Below are 22,987 nucleotides of genomic sequence, written 5' to 3'. Positions count from 1 at the left end.
CTACATTGTATAAAATCCTTTTGCCTCAACCTTGGGTTTCAGAGAAAGGCAATTCTATTTGGTGAATGCATCGCCCAGCCAAGTGGTGGAGAAAGAGATTACAGCAGCTGTGGCCCTACAAAACTCCTCTTCGCCAACAGGTTTTCTTCTAGAAAGTGCTTCTAGGCATTCTTCCATCTGGACAAATGTTGGCTCATAGACACATTGCACCCACTCATTGCCACACATGTTTGAGTTCTCAGGAGAGTTTGCCTCATTTATTCTGGTTTTTTCCATGTTCTCGTGAGTTCATTGATCTTCTTCGACAGCGGCTGCGAGCGAGATTCCCAATTGTTCCTTTTGGAAAGTCTTTTTGGCTCTTTGGTTTTCATCCACCCAGACCGGAGTTTTATCTTTCTTTGTTTGGGTTCGCTATTGGACACACTGGAATTTATGGGCAGAAAGGAACTATAAAGTCTTTAGTGATCCTATATTGTCCTTGTTTTGATTTTTTAAGCATTTTCTGCAACAATCCTTCTTTGATTGCTTGCAGACACGCTGCATAGATCATGATGTATATCTAGCATACACTAAGATTTTCAGCTGATGTAATTTTGGTTGCCTCGTTTTGAGGTCGCTACTCTTGTAATATAATCAATCAAAAGTTTTCACTATAAAAAACAGCGGGTGGGTGTGTGTGTGTGTGTCTGTGTGTTCATTGATCTTCTTCGGCAACGCCTGCGAGCGAGATTCCCGACTACTCCTTTTGGGAAGTCTTTCTGGCTCTTTGGTTTTCATCCACCCAGACCAGAGTTTCATATTTTCTTTGTTTGGGTTTGCTATTAGGCACTCTGGACTTTATGGACAGACAGGAACGGTAAAGTCTTTGGTGATCCTATATTTTCCTTGTTTGGCATTTTAGCGTTCTCTACAGCAATCCTTCTTTGATTGCTTGCAGACGCGCTGCATAGATCATGATGTATATCTAGCATACACTGAGATTTTCAACTGATGTAATTTCGGTTGCCTTGTTTTGAGGTCACTACTCTTGTAATATAATCAATCAAAAGTTTTCACTATAAAAAAAAGTTTGTATCACACACACACACACACACAATACCAATTCACACGCAAATTTGCACTCAAAACACAAAGAGAAGAGAGATTAGAAAATGGGCCAACAAGGATGGCGTTGGGAGCAAACTATACTTGAAGTAAGGACTTTGAAAGCAGCTGAAGAGTCGCATCCCCTCCCAACACGGTAGCCACATCCATAAGCACCTCTGCTACAGCTGCAATCAGCAAAACATTTCAGCTGACATCTGATAGCACTCTGCAAAAAAATGTCCATAGCAAAAAGGTCCATGTGGTAAAACAAAGAAGCTTTTGTTTAAACTTTTGGAGGCATGGTCTGTCGAAATGGAAGGAGACTATAACCCTATAATCATTCTAAAACTCATAGCAAAGTAGAGATTTGACAGAAAGATTCCCTTGCTTGGCCATCATTTAGAACATTTGCAATAACGCTGGCAGGAGGTTTGGGGAAAGAGCGGGGGTGGGTTATCTTTTGGATGCACTACAAACTTTCAGTAGTGACTATGCTTAACTGTTTTTCATTCTCACATCTGGGCTTTGAAGATGATCCTTAAGCACCAAGCTCTGAGATAAAAACACAAAATCTCAATTTTTTTGCATGGCTTTAAAATTTTACATCATCCATGCTCTGAGAATATTTATGTGATTTTACTCACCATATCTTGTTTGCTTGAAATCATAAAGCTCATCTTTCCTCCATGACTCAAAACCCGGTGGATACTTCACACGATAGCTTACCTGCACATGGCACAATCAGCACAATTGAATATGCAAATCAATGGAACAAAGGTATGAAAGAAAACCATACGTGACATACTATACAATGTTATTGTCCATAATTCCCAATATGTTACACATTTCCATACTTCATTAAGCAATAAACGAGAAAGGGCACCTGTACGGCACTCATATCACAACATTTTGAAAATGCATTAAGATCCCACCAAGGCAAAGTTCCAACTGCTTAACATTTCCTGGATGATATCTATGAGCCCAAACAGGGTTAGTTTGTACTGGCACATGGCAGGGTGTAGGGCATTATATAGACAACAGATAGGGACAGCAGGTTAGGGGCAAATATGCCACAGAACAGAGGTCAGCCAAGTCACAAATCCAGGTCCGGCATGGGAAAGACATGGTTGGGCTCTTGGTCAGGTCATAAACAGACCCAGTTGCCCATGTAGGTAGGTCGGTGTGGGAGAAAAGGAGGCAACCACCAGCCCCCCAGCAGCTACTATCCAAACACAGGGCATATATCAGACACCTACATATATACACTAGTGTAAATAGTATCATTGAGCCTGAATTCCAACTTGACTGCACAGTGCAAACCTGTAGGCCTCATGTGCTCAAGGCAGAAATGGCCTCTAAGTTGCATTAAAACAGCAAATTAACAGTCCATAATGCAACCATGATCCATTCCGCAAACAAACAGGAAAACGGGCCGAGGACATGGAGGCTGTGTTTGCCAAGCATAAAATCCATATGGAATGGTAGTCAGACACTCACACCAAGGAACCCCCGAAGACTATCTCAATCTACATGCTAAAGCCATAACTCATGAGAATCTGCGATAATACAACCAGGATAATTCCAGATCAACATCTTAATCGAAGCTTTATCATAAACACTCAGAGTGATTTATGCACACTCAGAGTGATTTTGCATAACAGGATGACTTGTTGGCAAACTGACTGAATTGCAAAGAGGCCATCAGTTTACTCTTCCTTACTTCAGATGGAACGCACAGATAGCATAGAGCAACCCTTCTGCCTATGCGCAAAACACAAACAAAAGGTAGGCATTGGGCACCAGACATTCTTACCAATGAAACTAGTAGCTCAAACGTTGGACGAAAGATGCCCATCCTTCGCTCTCTCTCCAATTCAATAGCAGCCTCACTTTCCAAATTCTTATAGTACTCTCTGCGCAAGGTATTTTAACTCATCAAAATTCTGCAAGATACTACCAATCCCATGTAAGGCATTCCAAGCAATGTCTCAAATTCTTATTAATTCCAGGTGAATAAAGATTGAAGAACCCATATTGCTGAGAAGGGAAAACATTGATGTCTCGAATTCTTATTAATTCCAGGTGAATAAAGATTGAAGAACCCATATTGCTGAGAAGGGCAAACATTTAAACAATCTCAGCTATGCAATACGACCCTCTAATGATCAAAATATTACATTAAATGCAAAGAAGCTCTTCATTGAAGAACCCTCTAATGACCCTCTAGACAAAGAAGCTCTTCATTTCTTTGCTTTAAATATCGAATGAACACTCACAACACCACATTACATAGTATACTACAAAAGAAAGCGCAAGGCTTAAAAAAGAGAGCAGCACAAAGATGCACAAGGTACAAACACTTTTCTCCACGAGGTGAGAGTGGTATCAAATCCATCCTCACAAAATATTATTATTGATGTAACATTTCCTCCCCCTTAAGAAGAGTTAACATCCTTGAAAATAATTCACCATTCAACTCTACTAAATATTCAAGAATAATAATGTATCGTGTAGACCTTTCTACATCAAGAATTCTTTCTGGCTCATGTGGAAGCGCGTTGTGGAAGCGCGTTCAATCAAGTCTGCGAGAAGCTTTTCGCTTACCAGACTATCACCTTCAAGTAGTCGTGTCTTCCAATGACTCACATGAAATAATGCATGCACTCTACATCCTTTTGGCAACGCTAGTTTGAAAGCAAGCTCACAAATCCTTTTGAAGAATTATAGAGGGGCCACAATACCTTGGAGATAAATTAGGGCATGCACCATCCTTCACGGTCTTCGAGGACTCTAATGCTCTCAAATAAACTCTCACTTAAACTCTCACGTCTTCAAATTCTGCTTTAGTCTATGTGAAATTATATAACTTTTAGCCTCTATCTTGAGCTTTCTTCATACTTTTCTAGGCAGGTCTCAACATTTGATGCATGTCCTAGATAAACTCTTTGGCTGCTGAAGACTGCAGACAATCAAACATGCTCATGCTCCAACTTATGAAAGACAATTCTCCAAAAACCATTATGAAACTTACTGCTCCATCCACTAACAATACCGCTAGGTAAAGCATACAACTTGAAAACGCCTTCAACAAACAATCTTGGCAACTCAAGGGTTTCCAATTTTTTTGAGTTGGAATCAAATAAGCCACACCTTGTACAATCAATCAACTATTACCCAAATTGAGTGGGAGCACGGAGGACTTTTCTTTTCACACACCCCTCAGGGCCTTGATGGCATTTTCATGCACCTAAGAGGCTGTGTTTTCAGCTAGATTATTTTGTAATTATCCCTTGCAATGTTTTGTTGATCACAAGAGTCCTTCTTGGCTTACATGTATTTAGTCATATTTAAGGAGCCTGGGGTAGTTAGACATGTAAAAAAAGAGGGCAAAAGTGCATACATCAGAAATGGCAAACTTATTATTACAGAAAAGAGCAAAGGAGTGTGGGGAAAAAGAAGGCATAGGTCCTCGAGACCCTCGGATCAAAATAAGGAATGTAGGGGATGGCCTCTATAAGCAGCAGCCTATAAGGCAGAAGCCAAAATACTTGGTTGGCAACCACGGCTCTTGAGGCAGAATCTATAGTGGTAGTACTCTAAGCTCAATAACTCAAGCAAATATTTGATTTGGACTGATGTCCACACCTACCTGGCAGCCTAAGCCTCTAGCTATAGAGCCTCTGTCAAACCGAGTAAAAGCACCTTCCACTCCTCAAGGCGATGTGTCCATGTCACTAGTCCAAAATCCTATGCATTTCTGTCACTCAATAGAGGCTTCTACTGCTAAGCAACAGGTCCCAAGCCAAGTCCTTAAAACGTGCAAGTTCCTAGCAAAGGCCTGCAGGAATACAATTGTACCATCCAAGGCTCACCGTCAAGAAGTTCTTATCATTCCATAGTGGAAGACAACGTCAGTCTGCAAATGAAAAAAACAGCTCATAACCTCTGTCAGAAGAGAAAAAGGAAGGAATGCTGGGGGGAAACCCTAATGACCTGATCTAGAAATGTGAAATCTGTCTCATCCAATTATCAGAATAAGAATTACGCTCTGAGCTTATTGATAAAGAGAACACACTCCCATAATCCAGGACTGTATGAATCCCATAAGTCAAAGAGTAGAGATTGAACAAACTCTTAAACCAGGACCAAGCTCTTGTCATGGGAAGCATTGACCTATGGGCTGGCAATAATCAATGCGAAAGGGGATTCCTCCTTAGTTTATACAAAAGTGTTTAGCTGGGTAGGGGCTCCTAACTTTTCCCCCATTTTCACTCCAAAAGCAGAGATTGAGGAGGTTTACAAAGTACTAAATAGTAGGTGGAAAACAGCAAATACTTGGAAAATATATTTGCCAATGTATGGGTCAAAGCCCTACCTGAGGAAATGTCAACCCTTCTCTGGCTCATCCTTCATAAAGCTATTCAAACACACTACACTCACACCAGAAACGTACTCCTTAAGTTTAAGAATCGAATGAGCCGAAATGAGTAGATTAGAGCACAAAGCAAATCCATATATTGTAGCAATCTGTTTGGTAGAAATACCTTGTTTGCTTTTCTAGGAAGAAATGAAGTTACAACCTATGGGGTAAGTTGTTGAAGTAAATTCTTATGCCATTCAATCCAAATAAGACACAAATAAAGCTAGGTAGGTCCTTATATATTCAATAAATATTTCATACTAAGCCCTAAAGACTACCATACCTCTTTGTCAAGACACAACTAAAGCGATAAATCTTTCACACCAAGCCCTAAAGACTACCATACCTTTTTGTCAAGACACAACTTAAGCGATACCAAAAGTTGTAAGTTATCTCTGAGATCACATCCTCAGGATGAGATGTCACCTCCACTAGTGCCTCCACAATCATCATAGCTTCCTCTGATCCTGTAAAAGATAAAAAATCAAGAGTGTCCATGTCTTTACCACAGCACGATGTAGCTTCTCATACTTCACCCATGACTTCCTATTTGCCACCATAGGTATCTACAACGAAACTCAGGGAAACGTAATGATCAGACAATTGGGCAAGATTGTAAATTCATCATTATTCCATATTTATGTAATCATCCTAGCATAATATGCATGTATCTCCAAAAAAAAATCTTAACGAAATACATACATATACCTAAATCGTTAAAGACCCTAGCGCTACCTAAATTCGTATAGACCTACGCAATTCTTCAATAATTAAACAAGCCTCACCCTGCTCTCCACAACAACGTAACCATGAGTAATCACTTGGAAATTTGATAATACTCTTCTAAATTTTAGTCAGAGATCAAGGGCACACATATAACTATCACCTCCATCACTAGTCGACACAATTGTTCAAATATGTAAACACATTTTACAAAGATACAATTCATCCTAGACTAGCTACCATGCTGTTATTATCTTTACATATTCTTGCCAATCCTCTCATGGCTGCCCCGTCCTACCTCTAGTACGTTTTTCACCCCCTATGGCATCGAACATGCAGCTTTAAAGCTTCGTAACGGCAAAGCGAAACATCACAAGGGACTGCGTACTAAATACATTGCAGGAGAAGTGGTTTGCACCAATTCTCCCAACACCTAGACCCTTAACACCATCACTTCCATTCCCAAAGCACGGGATCTGAAACCAGCCTTCAATAAATTCAAGGGCAGTAAAACTAACAAGTAACCAGTCAACACTGTTACATTAACAATTCAGCAAAAGTATAACCAACAGATTGCGAGCTAGAGTGCCCCTACACCAAGACAAAGAAACACATTGGCCCCAAACCTTGGCGCCCCTTTCGGTATTTCTTTAACTAAGCGAGAGGCCCTGAAATCCAGGCTACATAAAGGATACATTCCTTCTTACAACTGGGACTTACAACTGGGACCTTCCACATCCCCATGGGCATCCACATTACTGTTCACCGCTCTCACCACTCCTGGCAATAGGTCTCCATCCCTAGTCCACGAAGCTTGCACACAACCTGGAACTATTACTAGCAGCTCACTTAGTTCCCCACAGCTATCACTAGTGCCCAATTAGTCATCCATTTGCTCAAAGCAGCGAAAGAAAGCATACAGGAGCTTTCTCCACAGTCCAGTACTGCCATGAGCAATAGTCTCTCACCCTATGGGTCGCACATTTCCTGATACATCAACTTGATTCCCATAAGAGAACTAGCATCACAGCACAGCAAACACTATGGCAGTCACACCTATACCATCCCTCTGGAGATTTCAGGGATACTTCCCATGCCAAGCATGGATTCTCGACCCCTGCAACTCAGCAATGAGGCTGTAACAAAGATGTGCTGTCTGCCTAGCACCACTACCTGCATGTGAGCCATCTCCTGGAGAAACCAAAAGCATATTCCCACACGGAACATGTTACTAGCCAAAGCCATCCAATGGGATACACAATGAATTCAATCCCATTTGCATTTCAATGCATCTTCCACTCTCGGTAGGCATCAGAATTCCAAACATTAGCCCTGCTGGGCCGTGCTCTCACACCCCAGTGATAACAGGCATTTACATCAGAGCTAACACCTACATAAGAACCAAAGAGCGTTTACTAGCAGCCCAAACAAGGCCACACACTCCCCAGACAATCACAAGTGTCAACTGACTCACTGGAAGACCCAAACAATGGGTTGAAGCATCACTGAGGTGATAAGAAGCACGAACAACCTCTGCAAGCATTCATTATGAATCACCCTGGCAACCAGGCATTTCCAAAGACAGCAGCTCACAAGCTGAACAAGGATAAAGAGAAGACAACCAGCTTACCCAAGTCAATCAAGGAGCATTCAAACGAGCTCTTACACGAGCTTGAGCAATAGAGCCCCCAATTATGCATTGCCATGTCTGTAAATCAGCTTAGCCTGCTCATACAACAGCAATGGCTGAGGGAAAAGGGAAAAAGAACGAGAAAAGCCCCTTCACGAAGCGATTTGTGGCCTGTGTACTTGGCCCTATGAGCAGCCAGGCCTCAAGCATTGAAGCAGCCAGCCTTTCTTGCGCTGGCTGCTCTCTGTACCAGCAGCCCACGGAGCTGCAAACGGACGCCTAGCCTCCCATACGGACTCCCAAACAGCCACACAACTACCAAAACTGCTGTGCGCAGTCCCCAAGGCAGATCCGTGCGTCAAAAAGCATCAAAATCAGCCCGTCCGTGCGTCCAAAGTCTCTCCGTCGGCTCCCGTACGTGAAAAACGTGAATTTCCAGCCCTTTTCTCCACATTGAACCTTGCTAAATGCATCTAAGGACAGGAAAATGCCACATGGCATTCCCCCCCTTGATTTTCCCCTTGCCCCTCTAGTGGGACCTTTTTTAAGTCCTAACCAATGAATTTGCCCCTTGTGGGACCTCCAGATATCTGACCATGTCTATAACAAAGAGACAGAGTTTCTACCCCTCTCTTGAGCATTAAGGCCATGCTCCAGACCTACGCTCTGTTAAGCCTAACGAAGCCACAACCGAAGTTGGCTCAAGCTAAAAAGTAGTAAAGCTATTACAACTCAGGTGGATTTGCATGATCACCCTCTTCCAGTCACTTCACTTACAATGGTGAATGATTCCAAAACTTCACCAGAGAAACTTTACCTATGACTTTCCTTCCCTTATGTGCCAATACCTGCTCTAGAACAAGATATCATGAAGTTTCCCAACTTCCGGCTACACACAGAAGGCATATTCTCTGGCACATCTCTTGGAAGGTTTGAGAAGATTCACATTTCAAGCATTATGAATCCTTCAAAGATCTAGTAGCTTCAAGCAATAAGCTACATCACTGATCTGCTAACATACGATGCAAATCCCTGAAGCATCCATCTCTTGTCACAAAGTTGGCAAAAAAAAGTCTCCACTGCTTTCAATAAAGCATCAGTACGTTGATGCCCTACACGCTACTCATCCTAGAACCTTGCAGACTCCCCATCCTCTAATAATAGTCCTTCATTGCATCCACCTCAAGACTCAACACATATGCTTCTCAGACAATCTAGTATGAGTGAGGAAAATATCTCAAGGTGTGATGATCTGTCTACACAGTGAAATCAGCCCCTAGCAAGTAATGCTCCAATGCAAAAGAGCAAGAGCCAAAGCCAGCAATATTTTCTCATATACTTGCAAATTTCTTTCAGCATCCTGCAACATTCTACTCTCGTAGGCAACAACCAGTCCATTCTGCATGAGAATTGCACCAATGTTATTCCCACATACATCACAGTGGACAGCATAAGCCTACCCAACATTGCCATTTCCCATGACAGGGTTTGCTATACCAGCCCCAGTGCCTTGCATACCAAGCATACTTACAGGAGCTCCCATAATGCCATGCATTCCACTTTGCATTCCTGGCTGCATGCCATTGTTTCCATTCATAACTCTTTGGATTCCCACTAGCATACCCCCAAGCATAAACCCTTGCATACCTTGCATTCCAGGCTGAAAACCAACAGGGTTGACCATTCCCAACTTGGCCAGCCATTGCTTGAAACACTGAACCACCACCAAAATATCATGGATGCATTGTGGGTGCAAAATGACTTGCTGTCCCTGATTTGCATGCTGAAAACTATTGCCTTCGCCAATCAAATCAACACCACGACAATGAATAATCTGTTGCAATGGAGCATCCTGTCCATTTGGCATAGCTATTGGCGGTCCATTCAATGGCGCCAGCCAATAGGATACACAATGAATTCAATCCCATGTGCATTTCAATGCATCTTCCACTTTCGGTAGGCATCAGAATTCCAAGCATTAGCCCTGCTAGGCCCTACTCTCACAATCCAGTGACAACAAGCATCCACATCAAAGCTAACACCTGCAAAAGAACCATTCTCCTAACCAATGAATTTGCCCCTTGCCCCCTCTAGTGGGACCTTTTTAATACCCAACCAATGGCCAACTTTGGATCCTAAGGTTCTTTGCCCCCTCTTGGGCCCAAACCCCCGAATTCACACCCAAGGCACAATGTGCTAGGGGTTCTAGCACATCAAGCAGACCTTGACCTCGCTCCTTGTTTTCCCAGGGTTCGGCCCACATGCATGCGCCAAAAATCACGCCCTCGTGACAAGATCCCAAGGGCTTGAGAAAATATAGGACCATTGTGATTAGGCATGTCATGTCCAAGATTTATACACTATTGCTCAACACACAAGTTAGCCCATTTGCAAAGCTCCAGGGAGTCTGGGCCGAGGGATTTGCTAGGCTTCGGAAATGGACCACATATATTAGAATGAACAAGATCCAATAGATCATGAGAGGAAGGTTAGTGGGGGTAGCGAAAGGCTTACGACGATGTTTGCCAATGGTGCATTATTCAGAATTGATGGCGTCTTCATTTAGAAACCTTGGACTCGGTGAAGATGAAGCATCTTTGAAAACTCGGAATGAGCAAATCTGGAATGCCATATCTTGTTGTAATGATTTCTATGCGTGGTGACAATGTTGACAATGTCATTAGTGATTGTGAGCTCAAAAAGATTTCCTGTTCGTGGTGCAATGACAATACCCTAATCATTTTTCTTTATCTGACATTGATTTTGATCAATCCAACAAGATCTCTAAGTCGAGCAGCTGATAGAGGTTTCGATGTAGCTGAGGAACACGTAGCATGCCTTACAAAAGCCGTGTTGAAGATTGTGTTCCAAAGTCAAGGTCATCGATCCCCTTGTCTTCACACGTCGTGTCATCCACTAGATATATGAGTTTCTACACGGATAAAGCTTGATAACTGTGAAGCCATTGATGTCATATTTCTTGAAGCTCCTGAATCGATTAGGAATTAGGCGCCACCTTGAACTAGCATTTACCTTTTCACAGAGGGTTTGTTTGGCAACATAATTAACATTGTCATGATCACTATGTTCATCAACCATATGAGCATGATATGAGCATGATTGCATCGATCGGCATATCTCCTTCGATCATCATATTTCCTTTTGTGGCATTGATGTGTGGTATGCCCTATGTGACCACAATATTGGCATGTTGGCAGCCGAGCATCTGAATTCAAGGATGTTTCATGTTCCTGGTCATCCATCTTGGCGTAGCATAATGTCCAGCTTTATGACAGTAGTTAAAAATGAAAATACCTCTTGGAGTGAGAAAACAGTCCAGGTCGGCTTTTTTGAAAACTTGGCTGATTGCTCTAAGGAGGTTGCATATCTCCTTCGATCATCATATTTCCTTTTGTAGCATTGATGTGTGGTATGCCCTATGCGACCACAATATTGGCATGTTGGCAGCCGAGCATCTGAATTCAAGGATGTTTCATGTTCCTGGTCATCCATCTTGGCATAGCATAATGTCCAGCTTTATGACAGTAGTTAAAAATTAAAATACCTCTTGGAGTGAGAAAACAGTCCCGGTCGGCTTTTTTGAAAACTTGGCTGATTGCTCTAAGAAGGTTGTGAAAAGGCTTTGAGAGATGGAATAGGTAGCCTCGGGAATATATGTTTCTCATAACGCTAGTGCGGTTGCATGAGTCTCATTATGCCACTAATCTCATTCTAAGTACTCAAAGAGTGATGAGCATGCATTGTCGAAATCAATTCCATCTTTGTGTGAGAGGATAGTAACAATGATGTCATATTTCTCCTCTGGAATAGTATGAAGAAGCTGGACTACAAGCTAAGATCGCGGGATCAGGGGTGGGCATCTTGTACTCTAGCACATCCAATTTGCTCCTCAAAAGAAGAATCCCTGTGATGGATTTCTTTTCATAAGTTTTCAATAAATGAGTCCATACATCATGAGATGCGGGCAATTGAAATACATACAGCATAAGAAAATCAAGGAGTATGGATAGAATGTATCGACGGGCAGCCTTATCCTTTCTTATCCAAGCAGTAGAGGCAGTTTGCCATTCGTCAAATTCGAGCTCAATGATAACCGCTTCGCCATCTTCTCGCATGGGTTGAGCTAGGGATAGAGACATCTTGAAGATCATCCCCTTCGAGTGCTAACAGTATTTTGGCTTTCTAGCTTGGGAATTCTTGTCTAGAGAAAACTGGAATGGACGCTGGCCAAGTGGATATGCATTGATCAACACGAGATTTGCCATTTATAAGGATAACTGACAGCTTGTTGTCCTTAAAATCCAGCAATGAGAATACATCGCTTGGGAATAAGTCGGATCGAAGGTACTTGGCAATACAGCAATGAATCGATTGATATAAATCTTGAAAAAACCGGATCCAAGTGATGGAACGAACGCGAAGGAGTCAGCTGCAATAAGGGCCAATATAATGAACAGCAGGTTGCCATGGAACAATCAGTTGATGTACTTCTAGTAGCCGCTTATGTGACACATTATCTGGATCTGCTTGAGTAGATCATGGTAACAGCGCCGGGTTCCTTCTTTCCACAAGCCCCTTCTACAACTATGGTGGTGGACGTATGCAATCATGATGTATCGTTGTGAATATACGTTACTACGTTGTGACGTGGCCAAAACCTATGAAAATTTGTTGTCTTCCTATGGCGTGGCCATCACCATTGAAAGTATGTTGCTATGTTAGGGCGTGGCCATAACCTAGGCATGTGCTATGTTGTGGCGTGGCCATAGCTCTCAACAGTAGCCGTGATATGTGCAAAAGTGATTTCCTTGGAACAAGAACCAACTTCCTTGTGATATTCCATCTTAACTCTTTAAGAAAGCGACAGATGGTTTGTTGATGCATATTCTCTATGATTTCTTGGGTTATGAAGATCGTTAACCCACGAGATATTTATGCGGGTTGCCATGGAACAATCAGTTGATGTAGTTCTAGTAGCCGCTTGTGTGCGCATTATTTGGATCTGCTTGAGTAACAGAGCCGGGTTCCTTCTTTCAACGAGCCCCTTCTACAAATATGGTGGTGGACGTATGCAATCATGATCTATCGATGTGAATATACGTTACTACGTTGTGGCATGGACAAAACCTATGAAAGTGTGTTGTCTTGCTATGGCGTGGCCATCACCATTGAAAGTATGTTGCTATGTTAACTTACGCATGCTGCTATGTTGTGGCGTGGCCAAAGCTCTCGACAATAGCCGTGATATGTGCAAAAGTGATTTCCTTCGAGGACGAGAGCCAACTTCCTTGCGATATTCCATCTCAACTCTTTAAGAAAGCGATAGATGGTTTGTTAATACGATTTCTTGAGTTATGAAGATCGTTAACCCACAAGAGGTATTTGCCAGTGGCTTCATGCACTTACTGAGGTTTGAGGCTCTGTAATATATGGTCGGGCAGCTCTATTCCCAGAGCATATTCACCGAAAAGTATAATGGTTCAATGAAGCCTGTAAGCCCACACCTGGACATAAAAAAATTACATACCGAAGGATATCCATGGGATTCGTTGATCTTGCACCTGGCTTCAATAAGAGACCTTTACACTGGAGGACAGCCAAGAGTAAGCATTGCATACAGCTCAAATTAGCAATGCTGCATACGCTTCATCTGCTTCTACAAGCAATCGACTTATAATACAGTGTGCAAAAGCAAGCAATGACATGGAGCACAAGACAAGTAAAAGCTAATACAGCTCTGTGTAATATTTATATGATCTATTGTCCAAGCAACCGCCACTTTAGGCATTGCTTTTCACCACCTTGTACTCTTTATAATGAGTCGTCTCATTGACATGGAGCACAAGACAAGAGAAAGTGAATACAGCTCTACGTCATATATACATGATCTATTCTCCAAACAACTGCCACTTAGGTGTTGCTTTTCACACATCTCTGTTGGTGGAGGACTCGTCCAAGTGTCTAGAGAGGGTTTGGCTGTCCGTGGAGGTGTACTGTTTGGCTTCGGATGCCAAGATAACTGGAATAAGTCAGTGCATTAGAGTCAGCAGTAGTTAGCCTAGTTATTAACTAGGAATACAATACAGTTTGAGATAAACAAGACACACAAATTGGGACCAATGATGAAAGCCTTAGCTATAAGAGAAAATCGTCACAGCTTTAACAGCGAGGCAGCAGAATATCAAACATCTGAACATCAGATTTTGAGTATCAAATGAAGCTCAAATGCAGCCGACAAGGTAAGGATTGTTGAATCATATATATTTATGATTTTTCTTCTTAATCTATGAAGTTGCAAAGATACCATTAGCTATCAGCTCCACATATGATTCTGCCATTTCTGTGAAAAGGTGGGCAATGCCTTTCATTATCTCCTCATCCTGCATGAAGTTTCTTAAATCCTTTAATGCGTGACCAAAAAAAATTGGCAGGAATAAGCATGCTTTTACATCACAAAATAGTTAGAATTGACAGATTTGAATTCAACTTTCAGAAAATTTTTCTGGGGAAACTGTGCAAAGGAGGTGCAGTAGAATTGGCAATGCTTCAAGGACTTATCAACACGAACATGCCCTACCTCTCAGTTTATCAAAAACAGAAAATGCAACTCGTAACCTCATAATAGTCACCCAGTGTTACAAAAAATTTACTCCATCATGCATAGCAAATACTAGCTATAAAGAATCATGACTGACTTCATTAGTAACCCACAATGCATGTGCGTCACTGTAAACAAAAATATCCTATTGTTTTGTTTTAGTTGGCAGGTGTTACCTCCTCATCACCTTCAACTTCTGAAGCATCCAGTACACCATTTTCTTTCCCTTGTTTCTGAGCCATAGATATCTGTATTCAATATGAAAAACGCAAGGCAATCAGGAGCTAGAATACAATCGCACAGAGATAGCAACGCAGAGTCCTCAGATTGAATTAATCTAAGGGGCTAACCGTACAACTAAGAAAATAAGCTAGCAGCAAATTATGGCAAGCACCATTATTACATAACCTCCATTTCCACCCCCAAGGGAGAGCAATGATCGACAAAAAGATCTGCCTCTACTCAATGGAGCATGCATCTGCCCATAACAAACTGTCTTGTCCAAAGATATGCCACAGTTTTCTCATAGCTTACTTTCCCCACTATTATTAAACTATGCAATCAGAAAAGGTACTGAAACGAACTGAAGCAAACACCCCTGGTTGAATAAAGTGCTGATTGTGAGCCAAAAGCAACCAAGGGGGAATTTAGAAACCACTTCTACCATTGAACAAACCTTGACCATGAAGGCCAAACCAAAAACCCATAAGCAAACACATGGATAACTAAGTACAAGGGCTAGTGTCAGATATTCCTCAAGCTCCATTGGAGAGTAAATGCTCTGACTTTTAAGGAAATACCAGGCGACTCAGAAGTAACCCTGAATTATTCCAAATGCCACAAAAGTGGAGCACAAAGATATGGGTTGCCCAAACCTACATGGACATACTTCCCAAATCCAACCAAAAGACAAATTAGCTATATTCAAACCCACCCCATCAGAGATGTGATCAAATGTAATGTCATGTCAGGACAAGATACGCAGTGTATGCAGCCAGCAACTCGTAAATGGAGTAACAAGCACCCTGTCTTTTCTCACATCAAAACTTATTTTGATGGAACGTGCTTGCATTAAAGTTTTCCATACACGGGCGAAAGAACAGAAGCCCACAGATGGAGCCAAACAAGCAAAAAAGTTGGAGAAGCAAAGTCCGCTGTGGTATTAGTTCACTGAATATGCTCTATATTTTGTTTAGGGCACGATTGTTACATCAGAAGGCACCAGGAAGGAGATTTCCTCGATTACCCTCCTTTTATCATTCAACCTACTGTCCTGATGGGTTGCCATGGACACATAACAGGGAAAATATAATAATTCACCAGCCCATAGGCGACTGGTTAGCGTGATGCCTCCCTGAAACTCATAGTAGTAATGAAGCTGGATGAGCAGAGACTGTCACCTCCTCCCAACTTCATGGGTTAATTTCCCAACCTGGATGTGGGTACGCCTCTACTAAGGCTACTTGCCCTGTATAGGTCATTTTCCATAGTTTATTTAATGATCACCCCTAGGATTTATTTTTGCACTCTTATGTGAACTTCTAGTCATACGCTTAGCTAGATCCACTTCATAGGGTGTGAAATAATGTGAAAACATTTTCTTGAGTTCGCTAATATGTTCCATATAGCACTTGCTTGATCCATCCATCCAATAGACCAAATACTCTCACAGCCTATGAGTCCTGTCTTGAGTTAATGCTGCATCACTTTAGCTTCTTTCTGTCTACTACAGCTTCAGAAAGTTGCTGCACTTGCAGGCTAATGTTCTAAATCTTCAGCCTTTGCACATTATCCAGCTTACTGTTGCTGCTTCGTTTCACTGTTGCAAAAATTTTCTGTCTCTATGCCTACAATTTGCATTTGTTGCAGGTCTCTTCGTTGATCTTCTCCATGAACTTGAGCTTTGCTCAAACAGGAGATCCTAGTACTCAAGCTCATTTACTTCTGCAGATCAGCTGGGTCTAACAGGGGATCTAAATACCTAACCTCGATAAAAAACTGCCGAAAAAAGGGTCTTGATGAATCTAGCAAGGCTGGCTGTGATACCATATACAAAAATCACATGAAGCTTCACAGTAATATGATGCATACAGGTTTCTCTCTCTCTCCAACCACCACTTGACAACTCACAGCTACCCCGCCTCACCTCTTACGCACTGTTCACCACGTTTGAGCCACATAACAGCCAAGCCAAAGATCATCAAGGGAAAACGTACAGAATACATTCCATATAGAGTAAGTACTATGGCCCTAACCTTGGCAAAGCTTTTGTAATGAAGCAATTTGCACCTGTTTCGTCCAAACCTGGATCCTTAACAGCATCACTCCCTTTCACAAAGCAAGGGATCCCATTAGCCCGGAAAACTACAAGACCGTTATGATTGGGCCTGTCATGTCCAAGATCTATGCATCAGTGATCGACACACAAGTTAACCAGTTTGCAGAGCTCCAAGGGCTTAGAGCTGGTGGACAGGTAGGCTTGTGGGCTGATCATGCGACCCTGGATCACATCCTCACACTTCGAGGTGTCATTGAGGAGGCCAGAGCATGGAGACAGAGGCTTTATTGCTTCTTTGTAGATTTTCACAAGGCTTCTGACACAGTGCCGAGAGCTTGCCTCATCAGTTGCTTGCAGGATCTGGGAGATCATTTGGGAAACATGGCACTCTCTAAGAGGATCTCAAACAAGGTTCAGAAGGCGACAAGGTAGACCAAGAAGATCACGAGCACTATTGGGGTCAAACAGAATGCCCCTTATCCCAAACTCTGTTTGGCATCTAGATCAACGAGCTTGAGACCTTCATCAATACACTAGGAGGGGGGCTCTCCTCGCTCCCCGCTCCCCGCTCACCTCTCCTCCGCTCAGCCTCTCCCTCTCCTGCTCCCTCGCTCCCCGCTAGCCCCTCCACTCCCTCGCTCTCCTGCTCCCCGCTAGCCCCTCGCTCAGCCACCCCTCGCTCCTTTTCCGCTAGCCCCTCACTCCCCTCAGCTACCCCTTGCTCCTCGCTAGCCCCTCTCTCAGCCACCCCTCGCTCCTTTTCCGCTAGCCCCTCGCTCCCCTCAGCTACCCCTCGCTCCCCACTAGCCCCTCACTCAACCACCTACCTAGCCTACCTAGCCACCCCCTCCCTCCTTTTCCGCTCATACCCCCCCCCTCTTCTGTGCTCCCCTCGCCACCTTCGCCACCTCCCCCCCCCCCCCTTTTCTTTCTTTTTTTACACCACCAAAAAAAAAAAACCCACCCCCAACGAAAAAAAAAAAACTACTCACCATCTTAGCCTCTCCTTCTCCACCTCCTGGCTGCCTCTCCACCTCAGGCTTCCACCCCACCTCGCACTGGACGTGCCTCCCAGGGAACTGGTGCTCCCGCTCCCAGCCGGACAATAAGACCAGGCCTTGTTGGGGGCCAGACTTGTCGGATATAGAGTGGGCCCGTGTGGAGCGGCTATAGGTTCTCATGTTATCACGGATGATTCGTGGTAAGTCATCCATTCCTCACCAAATCATTCAGGCTGAGTTTGGGTCACCCCCTTTACAGCTAGATGCTGCATTTCAGGTCATCACATATCTGTACCGAGTTAGGAAATATGGGGATTATACCTCGGGGCGTAGCAAGCTACCATGGATAGCTCTATCCTCTTTTATGGCACTTGCAGCAGGAGGAGATCAGAGGTGCTGGTATGCACGTGCAGAGAGAGGGTTTGAGCGACTGGGGCTCCACATGGATAGACTACCTCCCTTCCAGTACAGCATGGATGCTCCTCCGTTCTCTCCCCTCTTATCACATGAGGTCAACCAGGTTATCCGTCAGGATCTACTATAACTACACACTTTTCGGACCAAGTTGAGACCGAGTGAACTCCCAGTGAAGCTTAGCTTCTACAGAGATCACTTCTTACATATCACAGCGGAGGGTTTCATTGACCCACCAGGATACACACAGATTCACCTACCCCACTCGCTGAGGATCTCTCTTGGGTAGTTCCGGGTCTCTTCACACAACCTTCGCATCGAGAGCGGCAGAGCAGAGCGACTACCCAAGGAGAGGCGCATATGCACACTGTGTGACATACAGGAGGTTGAGACAGAGGAGCATTTCATCTTCAGGTGTCCTCTGTACTATGAGATCCGAGGACGTTTCCACTGCCACTTTAGAGATAGTTACGGGATTTTGGCTTGTTTCCTCTCCTACCCAAACCAGCGGTGTTTGGCAGGTTTCATTCATGAGGCACTTAGACACCGTGAGAGGATACTTCGAGCACGGAGATAGGAGCAAACTGCTTCCTCGACTGATCCCTCTCAGAGCTCTATCACGGAGTTCTTTCAGCTAGATCACATGGACCCCCACGAGATGAGGCCTCAACATGACCGTGACCCGGACGCTGTGACCCGACAACTCAAACAGAGGGTCGACACAAAGATCACACTCAGGGACATCCCCTCCTTTAGAGTCGGAGCCCGACCGACGGGGGTCACAATAGCCCTGATCAGACGCAAAGCTACGACCAAGAGACGTGCTAGGGCCGCACCTTTGAGTGGCCGACAGCACTCTATTGCCGACTTCATGCCTCCACTGCCCCATCCATCCTGATATCTTGCTACTGCCGATGATGATGATGATATTGATGACGATGCAAAGACTGATATATAGTCGACCATCGATATGACTATGTTGTACTTAGGACTTAATATTGCTATTCTGCATTTTTGCCTTTTGCATTGGTATGGCATGTTTCCTCTCCTACCCAGACCAGCGGTGTTTGGCAGCTTTCATTCATGAGGCACTTAGACACCGTGAAAGGATACTTCGAGCACGAAGACGGAGCAAACTGCTTCCTCGACTGATCCCTCTCACAGCTCTATCACGGAGTTCTTTCAGCTAGATCACATGGACCCCCACGAGAAGAGGCCTCAACATGACCATGACCCGAAGCCTGTTACCCGACAACTCCGACAGAGGGTCGACACACAGATCACACTCAGGGACATCCCCTCCTTCTTTAGAGTCGGAGCCCGACCGACGGGGGTCACAATAGCCCTAGTCAGACACAGAGCTACAACCAAGAGACGTGCCAGGACCGCACCTCTGAGTGGCCGACAGCACTCTATTGCTGACTTCATGCCTCCACTGTCCCATCCATCCTGATATCTTGCTGCTGCCGGTGATGATGATGATATTGATGACGATGCAAAGACTGATATATAGTCGACCATCGACATGACTATGTTGTACTTAGGACTTTTGCTATTCTGCATTTCTGCATTTTGCATTGGTATGGACGCTCGTTTAGTAGCTCCACTACCACAGCTTGTTGTATCAGGATTTTCATAGTCTCATAGACCCATCGGTCTTCCGAAGACTTTATTTCTTTCTTTCTTTCTTTCTTTCTTTCTTTCTTTCTTTCTTTCTTTCTAGCTCCTTGATCAGATTCTCCTCCATGCAGACGATGTGGTCTTATTCTCCTCTTCAGCTAAGGGCCACCAGCAACACTTGGATGTACTCCATACCTTCTAAACACATGATCTAAAGGAAAAGGTTTTGATCTTCAACACACCCCATCCACTGATACACAAAGAGCAATTCTCCTTGGACAGACCAATGGAGATCATCGCGCCCTACACATACTTGGGAGTTCTTTTCTATGGCCCAATTTTCACAATGCAACTAGCGATGCAAGCCCAACTAAGCAGACACTTCCTAGGCTTGAGTACCAGTGATTTGATTCTCATCTCAACAACCCTCGAACCAAGTCTCTTCTCTTTGATTCATTGGCATGCCCCTTGTTGGGGGCCTAATCTATCATAGCTCTGGTGGAGAGGCTACACGTTCTCTTATTATCATGGATGATCCGCAGTAAGCCGTCAGTCCCACAGCACTCATTTTGGCTGAGTTTGGGGTACTTGACACAGCATTCCAGGTGAACACATATTTTAACAAAATCAAGGATTATGGTTCCCCAACCTCAAGCCAACACACGTTACCATGGCTTACCCTCGCCGCATCCATTGCACTAGCAACTAAGGGCGATCAGAGATGTTGATATGCTTATACATGCAAATGGTTTGAGATCCTTGGACTCCATATGACCCTTCCAGTATAGCCTTAAGGCCCCTTTCTATCCCCCTCACCTACCACGAGGCTAACAATGTTATCTAGGAGGAGCTCATACAACCACACATATTCAAGACTTGGTTAGCCTCTAGCCAGCCAACTTCTTGTGAAGCTCAGCATCTATAGAGAAGAGCTTACAAATATCAGAGGGGGGCTCCACTTCCGCCATTCTTTCAGACTTCAATTAGATAGTTTCGTGTTTTGTCTCCTAGGTGCTATATCTTGAGATGGTGTGTTGCCGTTTTTAGCAGTATGGCGTGTTGCCATTGTAAGCACTAAGATGCATGGCTTTACCATCTAGCCCTCCAACAAGCCCAGTAGGGATTGAGAAGGTTCAGTTGTGCTATCTTCTATCAGCTCTTTGTTATATCTCAGTTTAGTTTTTATAAAAGATAGCGACTCTTTCTCCCATGGCTGTGTTAAGTATCTGAGATTTCTTTCATTGCATACATTACATTTTCTCCATTAAGGAGGCAGACGAGGGGTCCCAATGGTGATGCCATTGGATCTCATACTACACAGGGGTGCTCCTCGGACTCAAATCTCTTGTAGATCACATAGAGTGCAAATGTGACCCTTTGTAGGTATGCCTTCATCTCATCCACTCTTAGTGCATCAATGCCAGTCGATAGTCACCGAGGGAAAGATTAACAAATGGAGGATTCACAAACCACTAAGTCCACCTGGTAAGTCGGCACCTTCCGAAATGATCAGCCATGCACTCCATGCAATTGCCATGTGCTTCTAGAAGCCCATTGGCTACATTCAACATTTATTTGATCCTAACCAAATTAAATTCTTTATTTGATCCTAACCAAATTAAATTCTTTTTGAATCCTACCAAGATTTGCTTCTCTATAACATTCCTGTCTCAACTATATCAGAGATATTTCATGCATGACGTTGTGACCAGCTACTCTGGACACATAGACTAGATCAAGGTGCTCCATCCGACCCCACTCACAGTGTAATTGTTGAGTTTTTCCACTTGGATAGCATGGACCAATAGGCCACAGGGAGACGGTGTAGCAGATGCTCGGAGCAAGAGATACAACAACCCGACAGTGTGTTGACGCACAAATCAGCCTTGGGATCTTCCCTCCATGATCAGCAACCAGAGGCACGACTACAAGTGTGACAGTGGCACTTGTCCGACGCAGCTCTATTATGGGTTTTATGCTGTCGCAGCCCTATACACCACAGCTGTAACCGGCCTTTGAACACAAAGGGTAGTGTAACTATCTCTACTATCTCACAAAACTGAAAATACAGCCAACTTGAAACATTACCATTGTCCACATACAGAACTCAGAGCATAAAACTTCACTACATAGCATCATTGAACCATTTAAGACAAGGGAGGCTAGAATGCCCCTACTCAGAAGCATGAAGAGTGACACCTGTTGGCCCCAACACTTGGCGCCCCTTGCGGTATTTATTTAATTACTGGTTAGCCCAAAATACAGAGGGACTCCCTTCAAGAGCTCACCCATAGGTGCAACCCAGTACAATGCCAACCTGTGGCTGTGCTAGTGACCAACTCCCAGTGCTATTCCTTTGGTTCCTTTCAGTAGTCTACATAACACAAGTAGAACAACCTGACAACATGCCAAGCAATGCATTCACACATATCCAAGCCATTACTGAGCCCAAGGCTAGCCACTGCACTCCTAGGAAGAGAGTATCACAACCAGTGCCCCAATCCTCTCCCGGGCCAATGGCAGGGCATCCAACCTTGCAGAAACTCAGTAAGAATGGCAGTAGCATGGAGTAGGAAGAGAATATGAGAATTCAGCCAACAGAGAGAGCCTGTTTCAGCCCGGAACAGCTCCAAAAGTAGGTTGAATAGCAGACAGCAAACTCTGGTAGGAGGGAGCTGCCTATGAGCGACTTCCAGCACCAGAAAAGATCAGAAAAGAGAGGGTACAGCAAGCTGAAACAGACCCGCCATCTTTTCCACCACCAGAATGGTGATTCCAGCCCACCAGCAACTCCGTTTTCAGTGCCCCTTGCAATTGGCAAGAGCAAGAAGAGAGGCGTCCAAGAATATGGCTTCAGAATCAAGAAAGGAAGACTTTTGTCGCGAATAAAGTCCAAAAAAGCTCCAAAAGTGGCCCAAAATGGAGGCGTCCAGGTCCTGGAAGCATGCCAGCAACAGAAAAAACCAAGGGGAGGAGAACTGTCGCGAAGAAAGCTTCAAAATCCACTTCAGCCAGCAAGAGAGAAGCAGCAAAAATCCGCCATCTTCAGAATGAGGCTGCCCTGGTAGGGGAGAAGACTCAAACCAGCAAGGAAGAAGGGTGACACCTTGGTGCCACAAGGCAAGCAGATAAGCCCCACACAGACACATGTACAAAATGAGGCGTGGGATTTTAATGCCCCTAGGGGGTCAGATGG

At 43.9% G+C, this 22,987-nt stretch overlaps 1 protein-coding gene across 4 annotated transcripts in view; it reads right to left on the bottom strand.

Moving 5' to 3' along the window:
* Nucleotides 1–22,987, bottom strand: part of MOS14 (ARM repeat superfamily protein) — a 180,671-nt gene that overhangs the window by 93,558 nt on the left and 64,126 nt on the right. For all 4 annotated transcript variants that reach the window (XM_087370765.1, XM_087370766.1, XM_087370769.1 and 1 more), the window contains 6 exons: nucleotides 14,655–14,726; nucleotides 14,185–14,260; nucleotides 5,853–5,973; nucleotides 2,900–2,999; nucleotides 1,731–1,812; nucleotides 1,189–1,271 (listed from right to left, as the gene is read on the bottom strand). In XM_087370765.1, the coding sequence (XP_087226891.1) occupies nucleotides 1,189–1,271; nucleotides 1,731–1,812; nucleotides 2,900–2,999; nucleotides 5,853–5,973; nucleotides 14,185–14,260; nucleotides 14,655–14,726 (534 nt within the window). The remainder of the gene's footprint in view (nucleotides 1–1,188; nucleotides 1,272–1,730; nucleotides 1,813–2,899; nucleotides 3,000–5,852; nucleotides 5,974–14,184; nucleotides 14,261–14,654; nucleotides 14,727–22,987) is intronic.

This window comes from Dipteris shenzhenensis, chromosome 32 (genome assembly GCF_047967505.1).
Source record: "Dipteris shenzhenensis isolate YYH24624 ecotype China chromosome 32, Dip_SZ_1.0, whole genome shotgun sequence".
NCBI classification, from domain to species: Eukaryota; Viridiplantae; Streptophyta; class Polypodiopsida; order Gleicheniales; family Dipteridaceae; genus Dipteris; species Dipteris shenzhenensis.
Note: the sequence above shows the minus strand (reverse complement) of the source record. Positions and strands in the feature narration are given on the sequence as shown.